Source organism: Xenopus laevis, chromosome 8S, assembly GCF_017654675.1.
Source record: "Xenopus laevis strain J_2021 chromosome 8S, Xenopus_laevis_v10.1, whole genome shotgun sequence".
Lineage (NCBI taxonomy): Eukaryota > Metazoa > Chordata > Amphibia > Anura > Pipidae > Xenopus > Xenopus laevis.
Genome location: NC_054386.1, coordinates 84,435,985 through 84,451,994, shown reverse-complemented (window position 1 = coordinate 84,451,994; position 16,010 = coordinate 84,435,985). Strand labels below are relative to the sequence as shown.

The 16,010-nt window shown below is 37.7% G+C and overlaps 1 protein-coding gene across 3 annotated transcripts in view; it reads right to left on the bottom strand.

Annotated features, from left to right (window-relative positions):
- Window positions 1-9,133: 9,133 nt before the first annotated feature.
- Window positions 9,134-16,010, bottom strand: part of prx.S (periaxin S homeolog) — a 30,192-nt gene continuing 23,315 nt past the window's right edge. For all 3 annotated transcript variants that reach the window (XM_041575306.1, XM_018233309.2, XM_041575305.1), the window contains one exon: window positions 9,134-15,931. In XM_041575306.1, coding sequence (XP_041431240.1) covers window positions 9,863-15,931 — 6,069 coding nt within the window. In that variant the 3' untranslated portion in view covers window positions 9,134-9,862. The remainder of the gene's footprint in view (window positions 15,932-16,010) is intronic.

The following is a 16,010-nucleotide window of genomic DNA, read 5'->3' as shown; positions in this document are numbered from 1 at the left end:
AATCAGATGAAAATTGAGCATAGGACTGGCCAGATATGGGATGACTTTGACGTAGTTGGCCAGCTTAAATATATTGCAATATATGGACAAACAATCCCTGTTTTGTTTAAAGGGTAAGGCATTTTTCAGTAGCAGTATGCACAAAATGTCTCTGTCTTAAATATATTGATAATGGGTTGAGTGCAGAGGAATCTTGTATTTGTCTATATATATAATCTATGATATTATATATTATATATTATATCTATTATATATATAATCTATTACATTATGGCCATACTTCATTTTAAACATCTCTTCTTTTTCCAGCATTGCTCCTTTATCTCCCAGTTCCCCTCTTTCTTTTTTTCTTTTTACATTCTCTTTACTCCATTCCCTCCATTCCTTTTTCATTGTCATTTTCATCTTGCTTTCTTAAAGGGATACTGTCATGGGAAAACCATGTTTTTTTTTCTTCAAAATGCATTAGTTAAGGGTAAGGCCACACTAAGCGATAGCGCGGCGATTTGACTCGCCGCGACTATTCGCCGCGACTTTTAATCCTCAATCGCTGGCGAAACTTTGGCGCTGGCGTCTATGGGGAATCGCTGCGTAAAAACACACGCGGCGATCTTTTTTCTATTGTCGCTCGAAATCGCCTCGCTAGGCGATTTCGAGCGACAATAGAAAAAGATCGCCGCGTGTGTTTTTACGCTGGCGATTTTGCGCGATTTCCCATAGACGCCAGCGCCAAAGTTTCGCCAGCGATTGAGGATTAAAAGTCGCGGCGAATAGTCGCGGCGAGTCAAATCGCCGCGCTATCGCTTAGTGTGGCCTTACCCTTATAGTGCTGCTCCAGCAGCCTTCTGCACTGAAATCTGTTTTTCAAAAGAGCCAACTGAAAGATGGCTGCCTACACAACAGTATTACAATTAAAAAAATACACTTATTGGGTTAGTAATGACATTTACATGGTAGAGTGAATTATTTGCAGTGTAAACAGTGTAATTTAGATTCTACTACAATGATAAATACAATACCAAGGGTCAGGCCACACTGGGCTTTTTGGGGAGATTTGGTCGCCTGGCGACTAATCGCCTCGTTTTTGCGGCGACCTATCTCCCCAAACTCCTTCCCTGACTATGCGCCGGCGAAAATGATAAAACGCTTGCACTAATCACACGTGGCGATTCGTTTTCCGAAGTCGCCCGAAGTTTCCTCATGAGGCAACTTCAGGCGACTTCGGAAAACAAACCGTTTTTTTAATTTTAAGCCGGCGCAGAGTCAGGGAAGGCGTTTGGGGAGCTTGGTCGCCGCAAAAACGAGGCAATAAGTCGCCAGGCGACCAAATCTCCCCGGTGTGGATTTACCCTAAAAATCATGTCAGAATCCCATTAATCCTACTTTGTCTTCCTCCATCTCCATCAAAAGAACATTAAACTGTTATCAGATTTTTGACTAAAGCTTAAACTCCAGCTCTTCAGATGACCCGAAACCATCTAGCATTTATATACCATCTATATGAGAATTTCAATCTCAGAAATACTGCAAACTTTTTTTAATATACCATCCTTTCTGTAGTCTTTGTATTTTTGATTTTTGTAATAAAATAGTCAGACGCCAGTGGCAGTTGAGTTTGAGTTTAATAAACATTTTTATTTAATTTCTAATTATTGTGTCAAAATGTAACTTACAAAAAAAAGAACAAAGTAAATCCAGAAAAGCGGTTTGTCAGTACTTTACAATGAGATGTCTGTTTCAATAGAGCACGTCAAAGAAAATCTCAATTTTTAATATCTAGCAATAAAACTTTTACAAAAAGACAATATACATCTTGTAGTCATTTCTCTGTTTACATGGTAAGGAAAGCGTTATATAGCAATGGTATAAATACACATATGTATGAGTATATTATACCCTAAACTTCCGGACTAATACCAGGATTCGTTTCCGTATTTTCTTATTTCTGTTGCCTACTTCTGATTGAGCTTCTCCAAATCAATGCCAACTGATATTAAAGTTCCTCAAACTCACATCACAGAGAATACAGAATCTCAGCTCATAATAAATGTTAAGTAGACCGATTTAAAGGAGATACAATATTTTAGATACATTTGCATGTGAACAACTGAGGCTAACTTAATAGTACACAAACATTATATTGATTATTCTGCCATTATTCTGCCATTTCAACGTCAAGTGTTTCAGACATGTCAAGGGTTTTTACATACAGTGTATATTATATATAGCAGTTTTAACAAAATGTTAACCCCGGTCTAGAGGAACCAATGGTGTTTCATCCAACATCAGTAAATTATACAAGCTGATTGGTTGCTCTGGGTTACTAGACCTGTGCAAACTGTGCACCTTTCACTATATTTTTCCATTTCTCCTACTAGAGGGTGACTTGCATTTATTAAGTGTAAATTATATTTCAAGTGATCCCTTTAGGATAAAGGACATTACCTTAAAAAACTGGACCCACATATTGTCCTGAGATTAAAAAAGTGAAAGTGTGCTGCTGGCTTCTGCTTGCTGCATGGTTGGCAGAAAAGCCCATGGATGTGTCTCTATGTTTAAAGTTTAAAAAAAAGGTGGGCAAGTATTAAAACCAGCAATGAATACTTTAACATACTTCATACTACAATATAGTTTAAATTAAGCAACCGACTACAGGTAAAAGTTTGCCAGTGGACAAGGCACTTTTTACACTAGTGAATGGTGAACACTGGTTGGTAACCATTTACAATGAAGTTCTGTTCTTAGGTATCAAAGGAAAAACTCACCAATTAGGAGAACAGGTCCAGGTGCACCGCCCTGAACCTTCAGCTGAAGGAGCAGATAAAGAGAAAAAGAGCAGGCACTTCCAAAGACCAATCTCCTAGACAGGCTTGTCAAATAAAAGGTATTTTATATACTCGAGTATAAGCCGAGTTTTTCAGCCCCCAAAATATGCTGAAAAACTCTACCTCGGCTTATACTCGAGTCAAGCGCAAAAACGGTCGCCGGCGCCTAAGAATAGTCGCTGTCGTCCAAGAATAGTCTCCAAGAATATTCGCCGGCGTCCAAGAATGGTCGTCGGCATCCAAAAACGAGACACCGGCACCTCTAATGGGAGCAGAAACCCACAATTTTTTGATTGAAACTTACCAGAAGCTGCTGCATTTCTCACCCTAGGCTTATACTCGAGTCAATAAGCTTTCCCAGTTTTTGGAGGTAAAATTAGGTACCTCGGCTTATACTCGGACGGCTTATATACGGTAGTGCACCAGGATACAGCCTTACAGTTTTTTTTATGATGATCCCTAAGCAGCCCAGACCACACTGAGCATGTGCACAGTCTTGCAGAGATGTTTAACAAAGTTACAAGATGGTGACCCCCTGTGGCCAACTTTGAAAGCATAAATCATTTGTTTGATTAGGCTTGTGGTGCAGTAAGTTCATGCTTATGTTTAGTATACAAAATACAGCATTTCTAGCCCTATTCTATTTTAGACTTTACATGCCCTTTAATCATAGGCTGTATCCTGGTGCACAGAAATAAAATACCTTTTATTTTACAAGATTGGTCTTTGAAAGGGCCTGCTCTTTTTTTAATACACTTTTTACACTAGGCCTGGGAGTGGAATATTGTATATGACAGAGTGAGGCTGATCAACATGCCAGTATGGGGTCAGCAAGGAAATAACCCTTATTGGAGATTTCTTAATTGCAATGTATGCTGTGACATACATTGCAATTGGTTAATTGTAATGAATAATTATTTTCTCTATGTTTCTGTTATGACAAATGATCCGATTTCAAGCTTTTCCATGCAAAATATAGGCGATAATGTTCCCAATTACAACATCTAATGATATCAGAATTCAGTGACGAGTTCAATGACTATGTATATAGGCACTGCAAGTACTTGTATAAAGGTCATGGAACTTTCGAGGTACTTAGCATGCCAGTGGCCTCATCTGTTAAAGGAAAACTTTACCCCCCAAAGAATGTAGGTCTCTATAAAAAGATATTGCATAAACCAGTTCATATGTAAAACCTGCTTCATGTAAATAAATCATTTTCACAATAATCTACTTTTTTGAGTAGTATGTGCCATTGGGTAATCATAAATAGAAAATTGCCATTTTAAAAAATAAGGGCCGCCCCCCAGATTCATGATGCACACAAACAGACCATACATGTTAGGTCACATGAGCCAATTAAAAGACAGGGTTCTGTCTTTTGCTTCCACACTTCTTCCTGTTACAGTTAAAGCTGCAGTATTTCTGGTCAGGTGATCTCTGAGGCAGCACACAGACCATCACAAAATGGTGGTTCAAGGCAAGAGATATAAAAAGGCAAAATTTACTTATATATATATACCAGTTTGGTAATATTCTTTAATATGCCACTTAATTTGATATAAACTATCTGTTGCTTAAGTATTCATTTTGGGGGTAAAGTTTTCCTTTAACTGCACCAGAGGAAGGACCTGTGTGGTCCGAAACAAGTAGTGCTTCAAATAAAAACTACACAGAGTTTTGAAAAGGCTCTCCAGTTGCTTATTCTACCAATGGCCTCATCCTTGCTTGTTTGGAGATTGCTGGTACTGTTCGAAAGTTTCTCTCTGATGTTAAATATATTATAAGTAGTGATGGGCGAACAAATTAGACTAGCACAAATTTGCTGTGAATTCCAGCGTTTCACCGCCATCGAATAAATTCACGAATCTCCTGAGCATGTGCACAGTATTAGTCTTGCAAAGATGTTCAACAAAGTTATAAGATGGTGACCCCCTGTGGCCAACTTTGAAAGCATAAATCATTTGTTTGATTAGGCTTGTGGTGCAGTAAGTTCATGTTTATATTTAGTATACAAAATACAGCATTTCTAGCCTTATTCTATTTTAGACTTTACATGCCCTTTAATGGTAAAAACATTCCTGATACTTTAAACATTGTCAACACAAACACAATAATACGTGGAAATAAAAAGATCTCTATAATTTCTGTTATTCACTGTTATTGTTAACATATTGTGACTAATGGACAGTGTAGTTAGCAGTAACAACCAATCAGTACTTAGTTTGGATTTGTCTCCTACAAGTAACAATAGGAAAGCTAAGATCTGATTGCTAAGGGAAACCACATTGGTGCAATTTAGCTCCTGCAATAGTAAATTAGTCCCAATTGCTTTGAACTTAGTAATAAAGATAGTAGCTCATGTGGCTACTGTGTGGGTCCAGCAAGAACTGACACAGAATCAAAGCTATTAATGTACTAGTTGCTAGTAATAATAATAGTTTTCATAAATATTTTAGTGATCTGATCATTTTCTCTGCCCCAGAGGGGACTCCAAAGTGTTACCATGGGGCCCAATAACTTCTAGTTTTGCAGTGGAGAGAAATCAGCTTGATCAACTTCTCGTACATTCTTGGAATGATTTCCCAGGGTTAGCAAATGTGGCCACTTCCTTCTGGCAAGATGGCGGTCTGGAGAATGGAAAAATGCAGTTGATGTAAACATAGCTTCTTTTACACGTGGCTTCATATTTTTTGTCCATCCCACCAAGGATATTGGATCATTAAGATGGCACAATTTACTCACATGTGAGATTCATCCATTATTTCAACAACCAATGAGATGTCATCCCAAGAACCCAATTTACAATTTTTGGCATTACAGCTGCAGAAACGTACAGGCCCAAGTCACTAAGAAGTAAGGAGCACTGGAAGGTGGGTTGCTACCTGTTGTCGCCTTGGAACTGCGCAACATCCCGTCTTCTTAAAAGAGTCAGGGCAGACATTTCTGGCAGTTATTATTGAGTGTGATAAAAGAATCACTTGGGCAGAAATTTCTGGGAGGTTAAAATATCCATAAGTAGCAAGCTCTTTCTGTTTACTAAATATCTTGAAACATTGGAAAGTGGCTTAGCATTACATTTTCTTTCATTAGGTGTATAATGGTTTTCCTGTTGAATGATTTCATATATTCATGTTCAATATTTTTGAGATGTATTAAAAATATTTTTTGCCTTTTATGGAAACTATATCTTATAAGTTTGTCTTCTTTGTCTTGATTATTCTTAAATTGGCTACAATCCTACAGGTCTAGTAACCACCAATCATCTGATAGCCTTTATGGGTCATCTTTTTAAAACATCTGATGGATTGTCATGGGAATTACATCTAGTGCAGACTTTATTCAGCTACTTCGATATTATTATTAATACTAGACATTAAGCCCGTTAAATTAACGGGCGCTAGAACATATGTAGAAAATTCACCAGAGACGGTCCGTGGGGCACATGGGCAGTAGCGCAATCCCACGGACACAGGGACTGGACGCAGAGACACTTCAACTTTATTATATAGGATATGTTAGACTTGCCATACTAGCAGAACTTAATAGGGGGAAATGTAACTAAATCTATAACTTTTTAACAGTACCATTCAGAGGCCAAAGTGCAGTGCAGAGCCTCACTTGCTTAAATCTACCAAGCATCCACTTTTAGACAAAACACTGGCCAGACATAGAATTTATAGCCTTTGACTCAGCAGGCAGAGTAGGATTAGGGCACATTCAGTCCACAGTTACAAAATTTATTGTGACAATTTTAGATGAAAATGATGCTGTGATGATACATTCTAAACTGTGAGTTGCAATGCATAAGCAAAGAATATATGGCAACGGTGTAGTAAAATGCAATGGAAAGGGACACAAACAGGGACATCAAATGCAAAAAAAAGCATCTTTTTTTTCCTTGGGATTTGGCATGGTAGAGGTGAAGTATAGTGCAATGTTTGCCTCAGTTATAGTAAATGAAAGCAACCAGGTAGCACCGGTCTCCTGTTTAAAAGCAAACATTCAACTGGTTACTAAGATTTCCTAACCTTAAAGGGATCCTGTCATCGGAAAACATGTTTTTTTCAAAATGCATCAGTTAATAGTGCTACTCCAGCAGAATTCTGCACTGAAATCCATTTCTCAAAAGAGCAAACAGATTTTTTTAGATTCAATTTTGAAATCTGACATGAGGCTAGACATTTTGTCAATTTCCCAGCTGCCCCATGTCATGTGACTTCAGGAGAGAAATGCTTTCTGGCAGGCTGCTGTTTTTCCTTCTCAATGTAACTGAATGTGTCTCAGTGGGACATGGGTTTTTACTATTGAGTGCTGTTCTTAGATCTACCAGGCAGCTGTTATCTTGCGTTAGGGAGCTGTTATCTGGTTAACTTCCCATTGTTCTTTTGTTTGGCTGCTGGGGGGAAAAGGGAGGGGGGTGATATCACTCCAACTTGCAGTACAGCAGTAAAAAGTGATTGAAGTTTATCAGAGCACAAGTCAAATTGACAATATGTCTAACCCAATTTCAAAATTAAATATAAATAAAATCTGTTTGCTCTTTTGAGAAATGGATTTCAGTGCAGAATTCTGCTGGAGCAGCACTATTAACTGATTCATTTTGGAATTTTTTGTTTTCCCATGACAGTATCCCTTTAACCAAACTCTGCAACTGTTATGCCCCAAATGGATCTATATACTCCTTGTTCCAAAGTAACATCACAGGGGTCTGCACACCACCATGGTCCCCATTTTGCTCCCAACAAACCAATACAGCTTTTAGTAGTTGGCCAATGCAGGGTTTACATGTATAGGCACACACACAGGCATGCATAATTATTGTTTACTTTATTGTACTCTGCTAAAAGCAAAAACATTGAACATACCACATTCTTTGTCACTTCATTATGTGGCTACAAGCTTTATATCAAATTGCTTGGTATTTGGGTCAGCCCCATACACAAGCATACATGTCTTTATTTAAACAAAATAACACAAAGACATCAACTGACTTATGCCTTACGCTGCCTGTTTTTCTTCTCACAATATGTGTTGCCAATAAACACATAAAATGTAAATTTTACAGCACTGGTGGTCAGGTGCCTGTTCCTAGGATTTATAATTGGTCTAGACTGCTATATAGCCTCACCTCCAACAAAAGGAACAATCCTGCAATGGTAGTGCAGACCCCTAGACACCAAGGGGCTTATTTATTAAAGGTCGTAGTGAAAATTTGAATTTAGAATTCGAATTTTCACGTTTTTAATGGCCAAAACTGTCAAATTTGACTAGGGAATTGTTAAGACTAGATTCAAGTTTTTTAAAAAAAATGTAATTTGATTTTCGAGATTTATCATACACTGGCCCTTTAAGAACTCAAATTAGACTATTCGCCAACTAAAACCTGCTGAATTGCTGTTTTAGTCAATGGAAGACGTCCTAGGATCAATTTGGAGTTGTTTTGCAGCCTTTTTGACATTCTAGTTTTCGATTCGAATTTGATTCGAGTTTTCGGGTCAATCCTATTCACCCGAGTTTGGAAAATTCGGTTTTTATAATAAATTTCGATTGGTCGAATTTCGAGTTCATGGGCGTTTATGGTTGTTTTTAAAAAGGGAACCGCATTTATTGTAATCACATATGCATCAATAATTTTAGGGGGGTAACCCTCTTTCAGTGAAGGCTAAATATCATTATGTGTGCAGGCCCTTTAATACTCTTGTTTGCAAGAAAGTGGTTGAACAGCTATTGGGCAGCAACACAAGCATTTTAAAGGGGAACTATCGCGAAAATGAAAATTTAATATAAGCTTCCTCATACTTACTTACTTTACGTACGCTAAATACAATTGATTAAATATTCTGCATTGTTTCTGAAATAATCAAGTTTATATTCACTATTCCTGTCTCAGCATCTGTTTCTCTTCATTCTGTCTTCATGCAGCAGTTGGGCGTCAGATAGTCATTGACAGTTAGATCCAATATATCTTACAGGGGGGGCTTCCTTTCCTAGCAGACGAATTATAGCTCATTCAAATAACTGATTTAAGTACAAACAAAATCTAACAAAATAACTGCCTTTTGCACAAATTCTGCATGTAGAGAGACAGGATATGTGGAGATTTTAATAAAGTGAGCTCTAATACATCTTCTAGGCAAAAGGAGCCCCCCTATAAGATATATTGGATCATTCATCTGACACTCAACTCCTGAATGAAGACAGAATAAAGAGAAACAGATGCTGAGAGAGGGATAGTGAACATAAACTTGATTATTTCAGAAACGGTACAGAATTTTTAATTGATTGTATTTAGAAAGTTTCTTATTTCAGTATGCTGAAGCTAATATAACATTTTCATTTTCGTGATAGTTCCCCTTTAACTTCAATATTTAAATACATAACAATGCACAACAACGGAGTGGAATGAGTCCTAACAGATAATTATATATACTGTAGTGTACGTAAAGATAAGCAACAAATCGAATTATAAAATCAGCACAAATGCACACAGCCAGGCAAAATTTGTTAGAAACCCTTTGTACCACAGTTTAACCTTGCCTATATGAACAGTTCATGGGTTGGCTTATGTTACGGAAACTCTTTTGGTTCCTTTGCTGTTATGTTTATGCACAGGCTACAATCAGGGTCAGAGATTGTTGCCATCATTGATTTTTGTACTTTAGTAGTGACATTGCCCTCAATATTAATACGAATTGTGTGTATGTATATGAAAATATATATATATACTCACTCACATATATGAATTACAATTTCATTTTACACCTATATGTATTGCCATGGATAGCATTTCCCAGGTGAACTATTGTCTCCAAAAACATTTGCTCTGTGTTTTAATTCTGATGTATTTTCTGACCAGCATGTTTAATTGTTGAAGCTCTCTGAAACACATACATGTACAGAATTGGATTTGCTTTTAGTCCTGCTACTGGGTAATGCTGGAAAATTATACAAAATATGTTAGAGCAGAAATTATCTGTTGTCTGCCAGTGACAATGCAACACTGTTATATCAAGTCCTGACCTGTTAACACTTGTTCATAAGGTCAGAGTTTTTTCTGTCACTGTCTCTGTCTTAATTTGCTTTATCTTTGTAATTTTCAGAATTCCCCCAGTCACCTCTTCTTCTACTGTCTGTTCTTCATCTTGAGCAGTAAAGGCCACCTTTGGTAGGGAGATTTTTAGACCTTCTTGAGAACTTTCATCAACAATTTCATGAGTTTCAGTTGTAACTTCTACCTCTGTTCCTGCTTTGGAGCTCAGAGATAATTTAGGCAAGTTGTACTTGAGTGATTTTTCTTTGGCCTCCCCCACGGATCCCTTCTCTATTCCACTATTGTCCACTGTGTATTCACCTTTAGATCTGCCTGAAAGGAAACCCAGTGAAATTTTAGATTTACCGTTTTTTCCTTCTCCTTCCTTAATATTTTCAACTGTTGCCAATTCTGTTCTTGTGTGAGAACTGAGCTGATGTTCCTCCCCTTTGTCTTTCTTTTTGAACCCAGAAAAGGTTATTTTAGGTGATTTAAATTTGGTTGTGAGTATATTTTCTTTGCCCTCCTCTTTGGAATCAGACTCTTCTGCTTTGACCAACTTTAGGCTCATTTCACCATCTGTTTCCTTAACTTTATGAGGTGAGGAAAATTCAACCTTTGGTAACTTTATTTTTCCAATTTTCACCATACCATCCTGTGCTCCATTTGGTGCTGTCGCATCAGTTTCACCATTCAGGCCATTAATATGAACGTCAGCAGAGTTTGTTTTGTTGGAAGAAAATCCTAACTTGGGAAACTTTAGCTTTGAAGACTTTGTGGTTCCATCATGGCTAATATCAGTATCTTCCTTTGCAGAACCATCAAACTCTCCATTTACTTCATTCCCTTTGGCTTTACCTCGTGACATTCCAAAAGAAGGCTTCATCTTTATTTTTGGCATTTTCATTTTCATTTCTGGACCATCTCCTTCTCCTGCATCTGGCATAGGGAGACCAACATTTTTCTCTTTGGTTTTTCCCACTGAGAAAATCGTTTTTTTGACCTTTTTTTCTATTTGACTTTCTAAACTTTTCAGACTTTCTTCAGACTCTTCGCCCTCTGATTTTAATCTAGGTGCTGAAATTTCAATATCACCTTGAACAGCTTTAGGTAAATTGATCGCAAATTTGGGCAATTTTACTTTGTATTTTTTCCCAGAATCCTCTTCAGCCAACTCGTCAATGATTTTCTTACTAAGTTTTTTCTTAGTAATTATTTCTTTCTCCTTAGAAAGATTGTGCTCCAGTGATCCATCCACGTCATATTCTGCATGTGCTTTCATCGTTGTGGATATTTCTAGATCTGGCACCTTAAACAAAGATTTATTGGCTTGTTTGTCCTCTTCAAGGGACATACTCATGTGATCATCTACTTTTCGACCTGACATGCCAAAAGATGGCATCTTTATTTTTGGAATCTTCAGACCCAAATCTATTTCTAAATTTTCAACAGTGGTTGATTTAGATTCCTTTTCCAAGGTTGTTTCATTGCCCCCTGCTTCACCTCCTGAAAATCCAACATCAGGAATATTGACTTTAGGCATTTTAAACTTTACTTCAGCTCCATCTGGTGCTGGGTGCAATGATTCTGTGCAAGCAGCTGTGCTTTCCTTAGAAATACCAAATGCAGGCATCTTGATTTTAAACCCTTTACTATCTTCTGAATCTTCGGAATCTGTAGCCTTTGTATCTCCTTTCTTGATTATTTTGTTTTTACCTTCCATTTCAACAGACACTTCATCCCCTCCTTTTGCTCTGAGAGAACCCACATGCAGTTTAGGCAGTTTCAGCTTGAAGCCTGTAATCCCAGAATCTGTACTTTCCTCTGTTTTGGAGGTTTTGACATCTGTTTTGGCAGGTTCATCATCAATATCAGTGGAACCACTAAATTTGGGCAGTTTAATTTTTGGCATTTTGAATTTTAGCTCAGATGGTCTGCCTTCGGGGCTACTTATCTCAGCATTTCTGTCGCCTTCCTTGCTTAGGCTAATATCCAGCTCAAGTTCTGGAGCTCGAATTTTAGGAGTAGACATTTTTGGTAACTCTACAGACGGTAGACTGAAAGTTTCATCTTTGGACCTTACCTCAAAATCAGACCCATGTATTTTCAGCTCTCCTTCTATGAATGGTATGTCTTCTTCATCTGCTTTGATTTTAGGCAAGGAGATGTCAACATGAGGCATTTTGATTTTCAGCTTTCCATCTGTTTCAGACACATCTTGCTCATACTCCCCAAGCTTTGGTAATTCAACTTTTGGAATTTTTAATTTCATTTCTGATTTTTCCAGAGCAAGATCAGGTTTGTGTTCTAAAGTTTTAGGCAAACTGATATCTAACTTGACACTTGGGGCAGGAACATTGAATGTGGTCAGTTTAGGTAAATTCATATCTCCTTCATGTGCTTTTGTCAATGTATCTGAAACATCAGCTTCTATTTTTGGTGAAGAGGTGCAAACATCTCCTATAACATGTGGAAGAGAAATTTGCAGTGATTGAATTTCCTGGGGGGCTGAGACTTCCAATGAAGGCATTTTTATTTTTTCTGTTAAACAAATTTCTTGCTCTTGAACCCATTCTCTTACTTTTGCCTCTGATTTTATTAGTGGGACATCAGCTGATTTATCACTTTTTATCCCAATGGAAGGCAATGCAACATGGGGAACTTTCACATGAACGTCAGGTAGATGGAGATCCTCTTTTGAACCTTTCATACCAAGGCTGACATCATGTGATTTAATCTTAGGAGACATTTTAAATGTTGGCATTTTAATGAAAGTTGTTTTCCCATCAGTTTCCTTAGAATCTGTCTCTATTTTTGATTCTTTCCCAGGCTCTTTTGACTTTTGAATTTTACATTCAGGAAGAACCACCTCTAGGTTAGCATCTGCTATGCCAGTTTCTTTTTTTGATATTCCGATAGAAGGCAGTTTAAATGCTGGCTTCTTTGTTTTAAGCTCTTTTCCTGTTTTATCACCAGTGGTTCCATCAATATCACCTCTAGAAACTTTAACAGATGATTTTGGTTGTGACAACTTCACTCCTGATGTAGAACTTTCCATTTCAAAATCCATTTCACCTCCTTTGTTCTTGCTGCCAAATTTGGGCAGTGAAAATTTGGGAAGGTTAAGCTTAACATCTGGGATGTCAGTACTAATATCAGCTGGTTTGTCTGTAACAAGAGGCACATCCTCCTTTGAAACTCCAATATCAGCTTCTAGTTTTGGAGCCAAAATGTCGACAGAAGGAAGTTTTACTGATGGAAGTTTTATCTTCTCTCCAGATGAGTCATCATCTTGGCAGACTGAGATATCTGCTTTCTTTTTGCTTGATTTAGCAACATCCTTGTCTAGATCATGCTTTGCTTTTGGAAAAGTGATTCCAAATTTAGGCATTTTCATTCTTGGTCCCTTTAATGGCATTTCTGTTTCTCCTTCCAAATGTGAGGTTTTGGTCTCTACCTCTATACCTTTTTTAATTTTGGGTCCAGAGAGTCCAAATTTGTGAAATGAAAATTTTGTGGACTTTGATTTTACATCTTTCTCACTAGGGACTGCTGCTGTTCTGTCCTCTGTACTCTGTGCCTCTATAGCAACCTCTGGTATACTTGCATCAATATCAACATCAGGAAATATAGGTGCAGTGACTTCTACAGAAGGTAATTGAACAGAGGGCAGTTTGATTTTGGCGTCTGTTGTCTGTGCTTCTGTTTTTACTTTATGGATTTTTAGATCTGTCTTTTCCTTAAATTCAACACTAGTTATTTCCAAAGCGCGATCCTCTGTGGATTTTCCAAATCCTAATAAAGCTTTAGGTAGGCTAATCTTTGCACCTGTACCACTCACATCCCTTTCCTCCAGTTCAGCCCCCTTCAAATGAGCAGCAAATTGTGAGGAGGAGACATCACCTGTTATTTTTGGTACATCGAGTTCAACAGCCATATCTTTTGCTACATCACTAAGCTTAGGGAGATTTAACTTTGGCAGCTGCAAGTCACACTCTGGTTCTTTACTAAGACACTCTGAAGCTTCAGCTTTGACTTTTGGCATTGTTAAATCAACATCAACTCTAGGTGCAACTATCTCAAGATCAGGTACTTTAACGGAAATGATCCCAACTTTTGATTCTGCATTAAATGCTATTGCATCATATACTACTTTAGGGATTTTCATTCCTAATTTTGATTGGTCTACTGAAATGTCAGTATCTGCTTTTAGGGAAAGAATGTCCAAGTCCTCAGCCTTTATCTTAGGAAGAGAAATATCTACCTTTGGGAATGTCATTTTGTCTCCCTTCGTGTCTAGGTCGAAATCTGCAATCTTTGTTTCTGTCTTTTTATCATGCTTTTCCACTTTTGGAGAAGATCCCAGAGCTTTTTCAACCTTTGCTGACAGGTCAAATTTAGGTAAGGATACTTTTGGCATTTTTAACTGCAAGTCGCCAACCCCCATCTCAGCCTTTTTATCTGCTTTGAGTGAAGGTAGAGTAACTTCATGTTTCACTAATTGAATATCTGGGACTTTAGGTAAAGATATATCCACAGATGGCACCTTAATTAAAGGGATTTTTGGTTTTCCATCTGTTTCAGTTGTTTTCTCTGATGCATCCTTTTCAGGAAAAGATAAGTCCAATTTTTCTTTGGACAGAGATATTCCAAAACTAGGTAATTTCATTTTTGGTCCTTTCAGTTTGATATCTGGACTCTCCCCAGTAATTTTTCCTGTTTTTACTTCCACATGAGGTGTTTCAGTTTCTGCCTTTGTTCCCAGCAAAGGAATGCCTATCTTAGGCATTTTTAGTGTGACATCTGGAATTTCAAATGAACTTTCTGATTCAGTTGTCTCTGTTTCAATATCAGTCTGCAGTTTTCCAGTTTTGAGTTTGGGAGATTCGGCATATGCTTCTCTGACCTTCATTCCTGCAGCATCCAGTTCAATGGAGATCTCTGAATCCAATTTTCCTTTAGGAATGTTTATATCAAAGTCCACCTCAGGAGCAGAAATGTCTATAGAAGGTAATTTCATAACGACTTTCTTCTCTGAAATATCCCCTTCGACTTTTCCTCTTGATACACTAACACCAATTTCTGGAGACTTCATAGAAGGCATTTTAAATGTGTCTTCAGATGTTTTCTTGGCAACGTGTTTTTTGATCTCCAAACCATCCTCAGGAGATTTTGATGGCAGACTTAAATGTGGGATTTTGATTTTAAATATTTTACCTGAATCAGAAGGCTCAGCTTCAGCTTTGCCTTCAGCTTTAGACAGGCTCAAATCATCAAGCTTTGGCGCAGCTATTTCAACAGAAGGAAGTTTTATTTCTGTCTTGGATACTCCCTCAACAGCCACATAGGATTCCTTTTCAAGACTAGGTAAACATTTGTCAATATTTGAAATTTGGGGCATGCTAAGCTTGCCTGTAAAAGTTTCAACTTCAACTTCAACTTGAGATGTCGGCACTTTAATTTCAACATCTGGAATTCTAGCTGTGGTGCTCAATATAGACATTTTCACACTTTCTGTGGCAGAAATATCTGAGGTTTCAGCCTTTATTGAGGACAATGGTATATCTATTTCAACTTGTGGAGCCTTAATTATTTTTACTTCCTTGGTTTCAATTTCCAGTTTTGGTGGAGAAAGTTCCACTTCTGTCTTTGGCGCCACCACATCCACGTTTGGCTTCTTAATTTTAGGAACAGAAATTCCAAATGTAGATGCCTCCTTTTCTTTTACTTCTACTTCAGTACTGGCTTTTGTTGATGTCACCTTGACCCCAGCAGCTGCATCTTTCACTCTGAGTCTAGGGAACTTTATCTTCACTCTTTTTTCTTCTGCAGCAGGTACCTTAGTGGAAACTTCTGCACTTTTGATGTCAGTGGTAGTCTCCACTGAACTTTTGGCTTTTATCAACTTTGAAAACTTGGGAAATGAAAACTCCACATCGACAGGTGGAATATCCATACTACCGACAGATATTTCTGAATCTTTGTGGGCTTCTAAGGAGACATCTTCATAGCCCTCTACTTGACTTGGCTCTTTCTTCTTTTTCTTTTTCATTGATGTGAGGCTTTTAACAGTCTGAGAAGACATAAAGTCACAGCTGAGTTTGTAGCTTGAAAAAAAATTCAAGCATAAAAAAGCAATATTAGTAGATAGA